General features: G+C 38.4%; 2 protein-coding genes across 2 annotated transcripts; both read left to right on the top strand.

The window, feature by feature from the left end:
• Nucleotides 1-1,077: 1,077 nt before the first annotated feature.
• On the top strand, nucleotides 1,078-1,875 carry LOC141640865 (protein FAR1-RELATED SEQUENCE 5-like). Its single transcript, XM_074449543.1, has one exon. The coding sequence runs from the start codon at nucleotides 1,078-1,080 to the stop codon at nucleotides 1,873-1,875; it is 798 nt and encodes a 265-aa protein (XP_074305644.1).
• Nucleotides 1,876-2,269: 394 nt separating this feature from the next.
• On the top strand, nucleotides 2,270-2,890 carry LOC141640866 (uncharacterized). The gene has a single exon (XM_074449544.1). The coding sequence runs from the start codon at nucleotides 2,270-2,272 to the stop codon at nucleotides 2,888-2,890; it is 621 nt and encodes a 206-aa protein (XP_074305645.1).
• Nucleotides 2,891-17,023: the final 14,133 nt, after the last annotated feature.

Raw genomic sequence — 17,023 nt, forward strand, 5'->3', positions numbered from 1 at the left:
TGAAGGATCATTGCATGTTTGATGTTACCCTGTCAATTTGGGTACATGCCCATTTGGGTATGGATCAATTTTGGGTTAGTGGTTACAGACTTAATCGTCTTAAAATATTTTGAGCGGGAATGGGTAATGGGTTATTTAGACGAAACGTACCCACAATATATGTAAAACGAACCTAAGACTATTTCGAGACGTACCTAGTACGTAAAAGGGATTAAACGGGGGGCGGGTATCCTAAAACGGGACGGGAAAGGGTTAATTGAACAATTTTAATTTTTTTGCTGTGTTAATTGAACAATTGATTATTTAATTGATTGTTAAAGTTAGGTGTTTGCCTGTTTGTATGACAATGTTGGCAATTTTGTTGTTTCGTACACTTTCCCTCGTTACTTTTCCTAATTCCCTTTCCCTTGTGACAATTTTAGCTGTTGAATTACATTAGTTCGAGCTAGGAAAATCATCATTTTTCAAAATTATTAGCGAATAAGTGCTCATTTGGCCATTCGTTGTTTCTGCAGCTATAGTTGGTGATACTAATGACATGGATATTTCAACAAATCCAGAAGAAGATATATTATTGCTTACTAATTGTCCAGATCAATTATTAGTGAATGATGTGCCATTAGTGAATGATGTGTCAGGTAAATCATTTAGTTTTATTTATTGCATTTTGTTAGTGTGAAGCAAGATGGCAGTTTATAAGTAATTGTTGTTAATTTGAGTCTTCCAGATAGCCCGGAAGTTGTTGCTAGTAGTGAGATTCACGGAGTGCCTCATTGTTCAGAAGAGCTTAAACCATTTGTTGGAATGAAATTTGAGAATTTGGAGCAAGGGTTGGATTTCTACAAAGCATATGCCAAAGCTTGTGGCTTTAGTCCGAGATTGGATTCAAGTAAAATCATTCAAGGAGTTACTACACATAAGAGCTGTGTGTGTAACAAAGAAGGTAATAGGCAGCATGGTGGGCAAAAAGGAGGAGGGCAATAACAAGAGTTGGGTGTCTTTGCCAAGATTAAGTTTAAGAGACTTCTGCTTGGTGAGTATGAGGTGTATGAATTTATCGAGGTGCACTCACATGCAATGGGAACTCCAGCCACAATGATTCACTTAAAGTCATTTAGGAAGCTCAACCTTGTGCATAAGAAAATGATAATGGATAACTCACGTGTTAACCAGGTGAGTTTGAAGACATTTCGAATGTTTAAAGTGTACGTTAGGGGATATAAAAACGTAGGGGCTTCCTTAGAAGATTTTAAGAATTTTTCAAGGGATGTAAAGAAATACATCAAAGAATATGATGCGGAAATGCTGATAGAGGGCTTCATGCAAAAAAGAGCTAGGTGTCCCTCATTTTACTTTGATTTTGATGTTGATGACGACAAAAGACTCACTAAGGTTTTCTGGGCTGATCCAATTGCAATTAAGAACTATGCACTCTTTGGTGATTCTGTGTCTTTTGACACCACATTCGATTTTAATGAATACCGTATGGTGTTTTGTCCTTTTACGGGGGTTGACAACCATAAAAAATGTGTCACTTTTGCGGCTGGTTTGATAATGCGGGAGAATGAAGAGTCTTTTACCTGGCTTTTTGACAATTTTATGAAGGCAATGGGTGGGTGTTATCCTACTACTCGATTCATCGACCAATGTCTGGGTATTAAAGCGGGGGTTAAAAATGTGTTTTCAGGCAACACAACACACAGATTCTGTATGTGGCATATCATGAAAAAATTGCCTGACAAAGTTGGTTCAACCATTTACAAAGACACAGACTTTCTAAAAGAAATAAGTTCTATTGTTTGGAATGAAGATATTGAGCCAACTGAATTTGAGTCGAGCTGGTGTTCAATTATGGAAAAACATGATTTGTCTTGAAATGAGTGGCTGAAATCCATGTTTGAGGACCGCAAATTATGGATTCCTGCATATTTTCGGGACACTTATATGGGTGGACTTCGAGGACAACTTCAAGGTCGAATCGAGAATAGTTTCTTGGCAACTTCACCAACCCCAACCTATCACTTGTTCGATTTTGGATGCGCTTTCGATCAAGAATGGACGCTCAACGCCGGAAGCATTCTAAATTAACTCACGATTCTAAAAATCCTCTCCTATATTATCAACTCCCCTTTCTATAGAAAAGAAGTGTGCTGAATTTTACACACCACCTGTGTTTTATGATTTTCAAGAAGAGTTGAAAGGTGCATGCTACTCTTGTAATGAGGCCAACAAAAGCACGAAAGAAAGGGACGTGGAGCGTTTATTTGTTATGGATCGTGAGAGCAAGAAAGTCTATGAAGTCGATGTTGATGGGAAAACTTTAGTGTGTTCATGCAAGAGGTTTCAGAGATTTGGGATACTTTGTAGACATTGTGTATGGGTGTTGCATAATAAGGGGTTTGATGAACTACCTTCTGAATATCTATTGCCGAGGTGGAGCAATTATGCAACATTTCGTCCTATCTTTAATGTTGTAGGGACGTCCTTAGAAGTTGATTGTGCGTCAATTGACACAAGACAAAACACTATCAGTGAATTATGGTCAGGGGTGTTCACTGCAGTGTCACTTATGGAGGATGATGAGGAGAAGGAGAAAGAGTTACTCGAATTGCTTCAGAGTTTCAATGAGAAGTTGTTGATTTCAAGTAGTGGTGGGAAGTCAAAAAGCAAGAAAACTCAAATCGAGACGCTTCTTGGGTCTAAAATCCCTACTAAAACTCATATTCTTCCTCCAAATCAAGCAAAAAATAAGGGATCTGGTAGAAGGATGACTTCTGAAAAAGAAAAGGCAATGGAGGAGCACGCTAAGCCTCTTAGAAAATGTCATGCTTGTGGGGAAATGGCACGCCATGATAGTAGAAATTGCCCGAGTCAACTTCCTAATAAGTAATCTCATAATCATAATCAGGTACTTTATTTGCTTATTTTTTTTTAAATTTACATATTAGTGGAAGAGGGCATATATACAAAGTATTAATGATATTTTACATGATTTGATGATGTAGGTATTGTCAATGAAACAGTTGTGGATGGGGATGCGCAGTAATTGTAGCCAGAAGGGTGTAACAGCCGACTACAATGGATATTGTATTTTGTTGATGTTAGCTGTTGGCGTATGTTTTGACCTCTATTAGTTATGTTTGAATTTGAATTAGTATTCTCATTTTCGGTGGATAAATTGTTCCATTGCCTACGATGCCAGCTTCTGAGTTAGTTTGCCAGCTTTTGAGTTGTTAATTTAAAGTCGTTACTTAACGTACCTGGGTTATTTAGACGAAACGTACCCACAATATATGTAAAACGAACCCAAGACTATTTCGAAACGTAACTAGTATGTAAAAGGGTTTTGGAGATATTGGCTCTTTTTGGCTTTAGTTTAGAAGTATCTGCTTATGTTAGAAGTGTGTTTTGGAAGTTGAAATTGATGTAAAAATTTCTGGAATATTATTTTCTAATCAATATTAATTGTAGTAATTTGATTTCTCTTGTTCTTTGAGTTACTGCAATTGTTTTTTGGGATTTTGAATTCTGAGTTCTTCAATGCCATGTGTATCCTACTGTTTTCCATTTCATTAGTATCCATTCGATTTAGTTTGGTATCCGATTTCAGTTCAGTATGATTCTGTTCTGGTTCGGTTAATGAATACCCCTGGTTAATGAATACCCCTGAATTCTTCGGCCGTTGGCTGTTATCTTCCCATTTTCTTTGCAACGATTTACATTCTCTGGATTAATGCTTGTTGGGCCTTGTTTGTTTACTTTGGTCTTGTTTAACCTGTGCTTTGTATTGGGCCGGTGTATGAAATATTTTGAGCGGGAATGGGTAATGGGTTATTTAGACGAAACGTACCCACAATATATGTAAAACGACCCTAAGACTATTTCGAAACGTACCTAGTACGTAAAAGGGATTAAACGGGGGGCGGGTATCCTAAAACGGGACGGGAAAGGGTTTAGGGTTGGATTAGGCGTCCCGCTAACGCGGGTCCGCCTAATCCAACCCTAAACCCTTTCCCTTGTTATCGAAACGCGAACCGTAAACCGAGCCCTAAAAGGGGAAGGGTGAACCCCTTTCCGAGGGGACCGGGTATCCTAAAACGGGACGGGAAAGGGTTTAGGGTTGGATTAGGTGGACCGCTAATGCGGGTCCGCCTAATCCAACCCTAAACCCTTTCCTTTGTTATCGGGAATGGGTTATTTAGACGAAACGTACCCACAATATATGTAAAACGAACCTAAGACTATTTCGAAACGTACCTAGTACGTAAAAGGGATTAAACGGGGGGCGGGTATCCTAAAACGGGACGGGAAAGGGCTTAGGGTTTGATTAGGCGGACCGCTAACGCGGGTCCGCCTAATCCAACCCTAAACCCTTTCCCTTGTTATCGAAACGGGAACCGTAAACTGAGCCCTAAAAGGGGAAGGGTGAACCCCTTTCCGAGGGGACCGGGTATCCTAAAACGGGACGGGAAAGGGTTTAGGGTTGGATTAGGCGGACCGCTAACGCAGGTCCTGTAACACCCCGTATTTTATTAAGTTGGATAAAATTCTTTTAATTGCTATTTTGAATTTAATTACATCATTTAACGATTTATATATATATGCTTAGCTAATTAATTAATTTCATCATAATTCGATACGTTAATTTTAATAATCATTAATAAGTTTATTTAAAGTTAGTTCGAGTTTATTGAAGTTAGTTCGAGTTTATTTATTTAATAATTTCCGTTTCTTTACGAGTCCTTATGAAAGTTGTTTTAAGTGAACCCGAGATAGATTTTGGGAACAAAACCTTCCAATTAGCTATTTTGAGCTTATTTCACTAAATTAGCAATTTTTATTAATATCCGTTAATTTCGTAAAAATCGCTAATAATTCCGATTCAAGCTGATATCGTATTATTTCCGTTAACTAGCTGAGTTTATTTTATTTTCATTCATTAAATTTATTTATTATTGAGTATGTTTTATCTCGAAAACCTTTACTTAAATCGGTTTAGTTTAACTCGAGACGGTTTTAAAAACTAGCGAAATTACTTAACGATGAAGAAAGATACGTATAATAAATAGCAGGCTAGCAGGCTGCTGTCTCATTTTCACGAACGCACGTCTCTTTTCTTCTTCTTTGTTCTTTGTTTTCTTCTTCTGGAGAGTTCTCTTTCCTTTTCAAAATTTGAGCTGTTAATCGACGTCAGTGCTTCGTTCCTTATCCGTTTTCAACTATTTTTGTTCCATAGCGCTCCTCTCGTCGTTCTCGTCATTCCGATGTAAGTAACATTCATTTTCGTCATGTATTTTTACAAACCCAATTTATACTTTCAGCTTTATTTATTATAAGTCGGTTGTAAGTGCTGAGATAGACGGGCTGGTAGAAGATTTGTTACTCATAAATGATTAGTTCAATCGGAAAAAGGTAACAATGATAGGTTACTCGATATTACTTATAAAATATGTTTATTTCGAATGCTGGTTAGTCTATTTTATAATTGAGACGGTGTATAATTATATATAGGGATCCTTATGGATGTTAATTAGTCAGTTGTATAGTTGAGAAGGTGTATACTGATATGTGGAGATGATTGAGACGGTGTATACTGACCTCTAGGGATCATTTGGGATGCTAGCTAGTAAGTGGTATATTTAAGACGGTGTATGCTGACATGTATGGATTGTTTTGGGTGCTAATTGGTATCTTTGATAGTTGAGACGGTGTATACTGACATGTAGGGATTGTTTTGGGATGCTATTTGGGATAAAGATGATTGTGTTAGAATAATAAAAGGAATTACGGATGGTTGCCATGTTAGGTGTAACTAATTTATAAATGGAAGAGGAGGTGGGATATGTGAGACGAAAGAGATCATGATGGATATATAAAGCTTTATACGTTGAATTGCAGAGAGATATTCATAGCCCTTGTACCGTCAGTTAATTAATGGCTTTGAGGTTCAGTTTTGGACTATGGATTTGGGGTATTGTATATTAATTTGTGTTCTGGTCAGTAGCTTGGCGTGTGGCCCGGCCGTGCCTAGGCAAGGGCCTAGCTAAGTCACGAGTTTGAGGCCATGTGTAGTTGGTGGTTAGGCCGAGTTTGAGGTTGTCATAATAACTTTTGGGCCGTGTCTATAAATTGTTTTGACGCTAGTTTGGTTTATTTAAAATATAATTAAATTAATTTCCGTCTCATATTTTATATAACGATAATTCATTAATATCGTCCCATCACATAATTTTTTTAGGTGGCTCATATGTGGTTGAAGATGAAGAGTAATTTTGGGTTTTAGAAGCTTTCTCAAGTTATTACTTGTCTTTTTGCTAGCGTAAGGTAACTATTCCGAGTTACTCGACGAATTAATGTCACATTAGTAGTTAATGTTGTGCTTGTTGTTTGTTAAGTGTTTAGGTGATTGATAATGTGTTACTTTCGTTTTTCACATGATAGAAATTGGAAATAGCATGAGAATAATATTGCGATAAAATTTGTGATTTGGGCCAAAGTAGGCCAAGTCTCTGAGCTGGGCCAGATTGACCGAACGAGTTTGGTCAAGCTAGGTTTAAACCAGTCAGCCTCGATTTAACCGATGACCCGTCGCGGGACTCGGGTCGAGGGTTTGTCTTTGACGTGAGATTGGTTGTTATTGGAGGTTTTATGTTATGCCTTGATATTTGTAATTATCATTTCACATGTTGGTTGTTGGATGCTTTGGATGCCTTATGCTTAAGTCTTGTTGCCTCTTTGCCATTTTAGCTTGTTCTCATGGATTATGGTATTGTTGGTTAGCTGGAATTTGGGTTATTATTGATATTGGAGATATTGTTGGATTGTCAGCTGAATATGCTCTTGCGTAGCCTTTCATATACTAGGGTGTGTATGATCATTTGAGTGTGCAAGTTTGGACTCTTTGCCTCTCTTATGGTTAATTGGGTGTCCTACTTGTCTTGTGTGGTGTGGGCTAAAGTATTCAAGCTGGGACCTAGATTGGTTTTATTTAGGTCCTAGGTGAGTATTTCGGCCTTCATCATAGATAGGCCATTATAGTCTTTGACGAGTATATGTTTGCAACTTAATAGCCTTTGTGTTCCTGGCTTGGTGGGTTTATATCCAAGTCAGGGGCATGACCTTTCTGCCTATTTTGTGAGTAGATGGTCGGCTTAAGTACTAGCCAACCCTTTGGTGGACTCCTTAGGGTACTCATGTGGTTTTATCATGAGTCTTGGGTGCGGTGGTTTTTATCCGCATTTCTCTAGGTCTCATGTGATCTAGGATTAGGGTTGAGTCGTATGTTGGCCATGTTTTAAATGTAACCTCTGAGCCAAAATACTAGGTATCTTGGCCATGTTTTAAATGTAACCTCTGAGCCAAAATACTAGCTTCCCTACCTCGTGGTATAGACTCGAGTTACAAAGTGACTATTGACTGTACTAGTAACTTATGCCTGTCTCTAGATATATTGTCCTTTCTTGTTTGATGATTCTATGAATCATAGAAGGTGAGATGCAAGCCGGCTATGGTTGATAGAGTTTGGATTCCTGGATGTTATGTGATTCACATGATAGTGTAGTATGAGTCGGTCTAGTATTCACATGCTAGGACTATGTGTTGTTATATTGTTGTTCATATGATAAGCACGATTGTCTAGCATCTATATGCTAAGGCTATGTGTTATTCATATTCATATTCTTATGTTTACATGTTATATTAATTATGACATTTCGTGGCTTGGAGAACTCGGAGTTACTCCCCACTGACTGTGGCTTTCGTATTTGTATAAAATGCGAATGACAGGTAGGTGATGCATATATGGGGTACATGGACGAGCTAGAGAGCAAAGTAACCTTGGGACCTAGATTGGTTTTATTTTATTGTGACCCTTAAACACTTTTTATGTCACATACATTTTAGGGACATATGTCTCCCTTTCTCATATTTGGATTGTATAACTTTGTTTCGCGACTTTAGCGATATTTCATTCATGAGATTTATTTTGGACCTTGCATGTTTGACACCTTCCCATTTGGATATTTTTATAACAGGTTCAGGTTTCGTTTTCGGTTTTAAAAATTACAGGTTTTTACCCAACTGAACCTATTACAAACATATCCATGCAGCTTTATTCTAGAATTACTATGTTTATTTTTCCGCGATAAATGAGGGTGTCACAGTTGGTATCAGAGCATATTTGCTCCCGACGCACGTTTGTGCACCCCAATATAATAAACTTGACCTTAAAATAATAAACTTGAGAGATGGGTAAGATGGGTAGACTTAGGACCTTATGTTGTAGTCTCTTTGTGTTTGCTCTTTGTTAGGTACTAACCTGTTTGTTGATTGTCATTTAATAATTGTTGCGTTCTTGGATCAATGACCGTGAGCTTATCTATAGCTAATGGAGTTATTACCCTTATTATAAAAAAAATTTGACCTAAAGGTTTTGAAAATATTTTAATGTTTTTCACTGGTTTTAACGTCAATTAGTGTTAAAGCTTGTTATTGGAGACGTCTGATAATTAGTTTTATCATTTGTTGGTGTAAAAATGTATTTTTATGTCTTTGAATTGGAATATTGATGTTCTTGAGTGATCGCCAAGAGTATCTCCGTTCCATTGAAAGGACACTTATATTTTACGAAGATCAAGATTTAGTGCCTATTGCTGAGGATTGAAGATTTGTTCAACCTTTGAAGAATGCTTCTACTTCCTTGAAGACGTTTCTGGTTCTTTTTGTATCTCGCCTTATTCTTAATCTCTTGGTGCTTATCCTCCTTCTAAACTCCCTTCTGTTTTACTTTAAAAGCTAAGCTTGTACTCCTAACTTGTCTTTTGTTCCTTGCTTATCCTCCCTTAACGCCATATGATAGTACTCTTTCTTGTGAGGAATGTTGACCTGGGTTGGAAAATTCGACTTTTGAGGAGATTGTTTGTGTCTGACTCTTAACCCTGGCTTTGAGAAGTCGTGACGTTAGAAAGACTTAGGTAAGGTGATGAGACATACTTAGTGATTCTTATACCTAGTTCCTTGACAAAGTAAGTATAATCGATTGGTGGATTCTTTGTGTTAGGAATGAGTTGCCTATGTGATTAAAGTTATAGAACTTGGCTTTGTTGTTTATGTTTGGGATTTGAAAGCTTAGTAGGTTGAGCGTCGTCGCCTTAGGAGTAAACATGAGATAAGTTTAGAATTTGAATTTGGAAGAAAACCCATTTTTAGATGTTAACAATCCCGTATAGTTTGGGAATGTGATTTGGTGTTAGTTGTTCCTTGAGAACTTTGTTGAGAAGTATTTGTCAATTCATTCTTTGGTTTTTAAAACATTGAGGTTGTGTCGAGTGCTTGAGATAAAGAGATGCTTTTATACTTGAGTGGTAGATTTGATTTAGGGAAATCCTAATATGTGATAAGATAGGTGGAAGAAGTATCTAACCGATTTATCACCCCTTAAGCGAGAACTTATTTTACCTTGACCCTTGTTTGGGATTTGGTCGTTTTGTCATGAAGGTACAATACCCTAATAGACGTGACCTTGTTAGAGAGAACCTTAAGTTTTAGGACGCGTATGGATTAAGCCTTAAAAATCCTCTTTCGTACCATTAATCGTTTTCGTCACTTTCGTTCATACCTTGGTTGGATTTGATTCTTAAGTATAAAAGTTTACTCGTTATTTCCTTGTCTTGAATACCTCCCTAATTCTAATATCTCTTACTGGTTGGTAACTAGTTATCTTTATGATTCGACTCTTTTAGCCTCACATCTTGACATGTTCATATATCTTTTTTTTAAATTTCCTATCATTTTCTGACCTGGTTATTACCCTTTGTTTCCTTAGTGGAGTGATGACATTGTTGTATGAGATTTGAGTATCTGGTGTTTCTTTGTTGTCTAATTTCCCTTTCTCCTTGATCATAAGCGTTACCGTTCATACCTCATTTCCTCGCTTCATCTTGCTCCTCCTTTAAGTTTGACACTCGTATCCTGTGAAACTCTATCTTTGACATCCTTGTAATTTTGACTTCAATTTTTACCCTATGAAAGTCATTATAGCTCTCTTGTTGGTTAAGTTTGAGCTCTCTTAACATACTTTGTTTTTATGCTATCTAAGTTACTTTCCTTTTTGTACAACTTCTAAACTTTCAAGCTACCAGTTTCGATTCATTCTTAAAAGTTTATGTCACTTCTGCAAACCTAACCTATTTTTAAAGATTTGAAAATGAAAATTTGATTTAATTCCATATTTGTTCCTTGAGTATAGACTTCTTTATCATGATTTTAATCGCTAAACCCGAGATTTCTTTAAATTTTATCCAATTTCTGTTAACTTTGATCTATTTATGACTTCTTTGTCAAAGTTTAATGTTACATTTTCGGATTTGACCCCATTTTGGTTTAAAAGTGAAACCTTGATTTCTATTTTGGCTTTTTGCAAAAGAAAATTTGAGTAGATTACCTTTCTCTTATTTTGATTTTAACGTTGATCGGATGTTAGAACTAGTTATTGGAAACGTTTGATAACTTGTTCTACGCTTGTCGGCGAATAGTTTTTGTTTTAAATTTGTCTTCGACTTGGAAAGTTAGCGTTCTTGTGTGCACGACAAGAGCAATTCCGTTCCATGAATGAGACTTATATTTTTGAAAACTCTTCATTAATGTTTTTGAAGGTATTTTGATTTTTGATTTATACAAATGATTTGCCTTTTGACCTTATCTTTGATTTGGAATGAGATGTTCTTGAATACGTAACGAGAACACTTCCGTTCCTCCGATGAGAGTCCGTTACGTTTTAAAATTTTAGTTGAAGCTCTTGAAAGAATTTTGATTCTTACGATAAGTGACCTTTTAAATGTTTTAGTTACCGATCTCAATTCCAGTTTTATTTTCATAACCTTCCATTTCTACTTTCAAGTTTCGAGGACGAAACTTTTTAAAAGATGGGGTGATTGTAACACCCGTATTTTATTAAGTTGGATAAAATTCTTTTAATTGCTATTTTGAATTTAATTACATCATTTAACGATTTATATATATATGCTTAGCTAATTAATTAATTTCATCATAATTCGATACGTTAATTTTAATAATCATTAATAAAGTTTATTTAAAGTTAGTTCGAGTTTATTGAAGTTAGTTCGAGTTTATTTATTTAATAATTTCCGTTTCTTTACGAGTCCTTATGAAAGTTGTTTTAAGTGAACCCGAGATAGATTTTGGGAACAAAACCGTCCAATTAGCTATTTTGAGCTTATTTCACTAAATTAGCAATTTTTATTAATATCCGTTAGTTTCGTAAAAATCGCTAATAATTCCGATTCAAGCTGATATCGTATTATTTCCGTTAACTAGCTGAGTTTATTTTATTTTCATTCATTAAATTTATTTATTATTGAGTATGTTTTATCTCGAAAACCTTTACTTAAATCGGTTTAGTTTAACTCGAGACGGTTTTAAAAACTAGCGAAATTACTTAACGATGAAGAAAGATACGTATAATAAATAGCGAGGCTAGCAGTCATTTCATCTCATTTTCACGAATGCACGTCTCTTTTCTTCTTCTTTGTTCTTTTTTTTCTTCTTCTGGAGAGTTCTCTTTCCTTTTCAAAATTTGAGCTGTTAATCGACGTCGGTGCTTCGTTCCTTATCCGTTTTCAACTATTTTTGTTCCATAGCGCTCCTCTCGTCGTTCTCGTCATTCCGATGTAAGTAACATTCATTTTCGTCATGTATTTTTAAAAACCCAATTTATACTTTCACTTTATTTATTATAAGTCGGTTGTAAGTCTTTGAGATAGACGGGTTTGGTAGAAGATTTGTTAGTCATAAATGATTAGTTCAATCGGAAAAAGGTAACAATGATAGGTTACTCGATATTACTTATAAAATATGTTTATTTCGAATGTTGGTTAGTCTGTTTTATAATTGAGACGGTGTATAATTATATATAGGGATCCTTATGGATGTTAATTAGTCAGTTGTATAGTTGAGACGGTGTATACTGATATGTGGAGATGATTGAGACGGTGTATACTGACCTCTAGGAATCATTTGGGATGCTAGCTAGTAAGTGGTATATTTAAGACGGTGTATGCTGACATGTATGGATTGTTTTGGGTGCTAATTGGTATCTTTAATAGTTGAGACGGTGTATACTGACATGTAGGGAATGTTTTGGGATGCTATTTGGGATAAAGATGATTGTGTTAGAATAATAAAAGGAATTACGGATGGTTGCCATGTTAGGTGTAACTAATTTATAAATGGAAGAGGAGGTGGGATATGTGAGACGAAAGAGATCATGATGGATATATAAAGCTTTATACGTTGAATTGCAGAGAGATATTCATAGCCCTTGTACCGTCAGTTGATTAATGGCTTTGAGGTTCAGTTTTGGACTATGGATTTGGGGTATTGTATATTAATTTGTGTTCCTGGCTGTAGCTTGGCAGTGGCCTGGCCGTGGCCTAGGCAGTGGCCTAGCTAAGTGACGAGTTTGAGGCCATGTGTAGTTGGTGGTTAGGCCGAGTTTGAGGTTGTCATAATAACTTTTGGGCCGCGTCTATAAATTGTTTTGACGCTAGTTTGGTTTATTTAAAATATAATTAAATTAATTTCCGTCTCATATTTTATATAACGATAATTCATTAATATCGTCCCTTCACATAATATTTTTAGGTGGCTCATATGTGGTTGAAGATGAAGAGTAATTTTGGGTTTTAGAAGCTTTCTCAAGTTATTACTTGTCTTTTTGCTAGCGTAAGGTAACTATTCCGAGTTACTCGACGAATTAATATCACATTAGTAGTTAATGTTGTGCTTGTTGTTTGTTAAGTGTTTAGGTGATTGATAATGTGTTACTTTCGTTTTTCACATGATAGAAATTGGAAATAGCATGAGAATAATATTGCGATAAAATTTGTGATTTGGGCCAAAGTAGGCAAAGACTCTGAGCTGGGCTAGATTGACCGAACGAGTTTGGTCAAGCTAGGTTTAAACCAGTCAGCCTCGATTTGACCGATGACCCGTCGCGGGACTCGGGTCGAAGGTTTGTCTTTGAGGTGAGATTGGTTGTTATTGGAGGTTTTATGTTATGCCTTGATATTTGTAATTATCATTTCACATGTTGGTTGTTGGATGCTTTGGATGCCTTATGCTTAAGTCTTGTTGCCTTTTTGCCATTTTAGCTTGTTCTCATGGATTATGGTATTGTTGGTTAGCTGGAATTTGGGTTATTATTGATATTGGAGATATTGTTGGATTGTCAGCTGAATATGCTCTTGCGTAGCCTTTCATATACTAGGGTGTGTATGATCATTTGAGTGTGCAAGTTTGGACTCTTTGCCTCTCTTATGGTTAATTGGGTGTCCTACTTGTCTTGTGTGGTGTGGGCTAAAGTATTCAAGCTGGGACCTAGATTGGTTTTATTTAGGTCCTAGGTGAGTATTTCGGCCTTCATCATAGATAGGCCATTATAGTCTTTGACGAGTATATGTTTGCAGCTTAATAGCCTTTGTGTTCCTGGCTTGGTGGGTTTATATCCAAGCTGGGGCATGACCTTTCTGCCTATTTTGTGAGGAGATGGTCAGCTTAAGTACTAGCCAACCCTTTGGTGGACTCCTTAGGGTACTCATGTGGTTTTATCATGAGTCTTGGGTGCGGTGGTTTTATCCGCATTTCTCTAGGTCTCAAGTGATCTAGGATTAGGGTTGAGTCGTATGTTGGCCATGTTTTAAATGTAACCTCTGAGCCAAAATACTAGGTATCTTGGACATGTTTTAAATGTAACCTCTGAGCCAAAATACTAGCTTCCCTACCTCGTGGTATAGACTCGAGTTACAAAGTGACTATTGACTGTACTAGTAACTTATGTCTGTCTCTAGATATATTGTCCTTTCTTGTTTGATGATTCTATGAATCATAGAAGGTGAGATGCAAGCCGGCTATGGTTGATAGAGTTTGGATTCCTGGATGTTATGTGATTCACATGATAGTGTAGTATAAGTCGGTCTAGTATTCGCATGCTAGGACTATGTGATGTTATATTGTTTTTCACATGATAAGCACGATTGTCTAGCATCTATATGCTAAGGCTATGTGTTATTCATATTCATATTCTTATGTTTACATGTTATATTAATTCTGACATTTCGTGGCTGGGAGAACTCGGAGTTACTCCCCACTGACTGTGGCTTTCGTATTTGTATAAAATGCGAATGACAGGTAGGTGATGCATATATGGGGTACATGGACGAGCTAGCGAGCAAAGTAACCTTGGGACCTAGATTGGTTTTATTTTATTGTGACCCTTAAACACTTTTTATGTCACATACATTTTAGGGACATATGTCTCCCTTTCTCATATTTGGATTGTATAACTTTGTTTCGCGACTTTAGCGATGTTTCATTCATGAGATTTATTTTGGACCTTGCATGTTTGACACCTTCCCATTTGGATATTTTTATAACAGGTCCAGGTTTCGTTTTCGGTTTTAAAAATTACAGGTTTTTACCCAACTGAACCTATTACAAACATATCCATGCAGCTTTATTCTAGAATTACTATGTTTATTTTTCCGCGATAAATGAGGGTGTCACAGGACCGCCTAATCCAACCCTAAACCCTTTCCCTTGTTATCGAAACGGGAATCGTAAACTGAGCCCTAAAAGGGGAAGGGTGAACCCCTTTCCGAGGAGACCGGGTATCCTTAAACGGTACGGGAAAGGGTTTAGGGTTAGATTAGGCGGACCGCTAACGAGGGTCCGCCTAATCCAACCCTAAACCCTTTCCCTTGTTATCGAAACGGTAACCGTAAACTGAGCCCTAAAAGGGGAAGGGTGAACCCCTTTCCGAGGGGACCGGGTATCCTAAAACGGGACGGGAAAGGGTTTAGGGTTGGATTAGGCGGACCGCTAACGCGGGTCCGCCTAATCCAACCCTAAACCCTTTCCCTTGTTATCTGGAATGGGTTATTTAAACGAAACGTACCCACAATATATGTAAAATGAACCAAAGACTATTTCGAAACGTACCTAGTACGTAAAAGGGATTAAATGGGGGGTGGGTATCCTAAAACGGGACGGGAAAGGCTTTAGGGTTGGATTAGGCGTCCCGCTAACGCGGGTCCGCCTAATCCAACCCTAAACCCTTTCCCTTGTTATCGAAACGGGAACCGTAAACTGAGCCCTAAAAGGGGAAGGGTGATCCCCTTTCCGAGGGGACCGGGTATCCTAAAACGGGACGGGAAAGGGTTTAGGGTTGGATTAGGCGGACCGCTAACGCGGGTCCGCCTAATCCAACCCTAAACCCTTTCCTTTGTTATCGGGAATGGGTTATTTAGACGAAACGTACCCACAATATATGTAAAACGAACCTAAGAATATTTCAAAACGTACCTAGTACGTAATAGGGATTAAACGGGGGGCGGGTATTCTAAAACGGGACGGGAAAGGGTTTAGGGTTTGATTAGGCGGACCGCTAACGCGGGTCCACCTAATCCAACCCTAAACCCTTTCCCTTGTTATCGAAACGGGAACCGTAAACTGAGCCCTTAAAGGGGAAGGGTGAACCCCTTTCCGAGGGGACCGGGTATCCTAAAACGGGACGGGAAAGGGTTTAGGGTTGGAACAGGCGGACCACTAACGCGGGTCCGCCTAATCCAACCCTAAACCCTTTCCTTGTTATCAAACGGAATCTATAAACCGAGCCCTAAAAGGGAAGGGTGAACCCCTTTCCGAGGGGACCGGGTATCCTAAAACGGGACGGGAAAGGGTTTAGGGTTGGATTAGGCGGACCGCTAACGCGGGTCCGCCTAATCCAACCGTAAACCCTTTCCCTTGTTATTGGGAATGGGTTATTTAGACGAAACGTACCCACAATATATGTAAAACGAACCTAAGACTATTTCGAAACGTACCTAGTATGTAAAAGGGATTAAACGGGGGGCGGGTATCCTAAAACGGGAGGGGAAAGGGTTTAGGGTTGGATTAGGCGTCCCGCTAACGCGGGTCCGCCTAATCCAACCCTAAACCCTTTCCCTTGTTATCGAAACGGGAACCGTAAACTGAGCCCTAAAAGGGGAAGGGTGATCCCCTTTCCGAGGGGACCGGGTATCCTAAAACGGGACGGGAAAGGGCTTAGGGTTGGATTAGGCAGACCCCTAACGCGGGTCCGCCTAATCCAACCCTAAACCCTTTCCCTTGTTATCGGGAATGGGTTATTTAGACGAAACGTACCCACAATATATGTAAAACGAACCTAAGACTATTTCGAAACGTACCTAGTACGTAAAGGGATTAAACGGGGGGCGGGTATCCTAAAACGGGACGGGAAAGGGTTTAGGGTTGGATTAGGCGTCCCGCTAACGCGGGTCCGCCTAATCCAACCCTAAAACATTTCCCTTGTTATCGAAACGGGAACCGTAAACTGAGCCCTAAAAGGGGAAGGGTGAACCCCTTTCCGAGGGGACCGGGTATCCTAAAACGGGACGGGAAAGGGTTATTTAGACGAAATGTACCCACATTATATGTAAAATGAACCTAAGACTATTTCGAAACGTAACTAGTACGTAAAAGGGATTAAACGGGGGGCGGGTATCCTAAAAAGGGACGGGAAAGGGTTTAGGGTTTGATTAGGCGGACCGCTAACGCGAGTCCACCTAATCCAACCCTAAACCATTTCCCTTGTTATCGGGAATGGGTTATTTAGACGAAACGTACCCACAATATATGTAAAATGAACCTAAGACTATTTCGAAACGTACCTAGTACGTAAAAGGGATTAAACGGTGGGCGGGTATCCTAAAACGGGACGGGAAAGGGTTTAGGGTTTAACGCGGGTCCGCCTAATCCAACCCTAAACCCTTTCCCTTGTTATCGAAACGGGAACTGTAAACTGAGCCTAAAAGGGGAAGGGTGAACCCCTTTCCGAGGGGACCGGGTATCCTAAAACGGGACGGGAAAGGGTTTAGGGTTGGATTAGGCGGACCACTAACGCGGGTCCGCCTAATCCAACCCTAAACCCTTTCCCTTGTTATCGAAA

This window comes from Silene latifolia, chromosome 2 (genome assembly GCF_048544455.1).
Source record: "Silene latifolia isolate original U9 population chromosome 2, ASM4854445v1, whole genome shotgun sequence".
NCBI lineage: Eukaryota > Viridiplantae > Streptophyta > Magnoliopsida > Caryophyllales > Caryophyllaceae > Silene > Silene latifolia.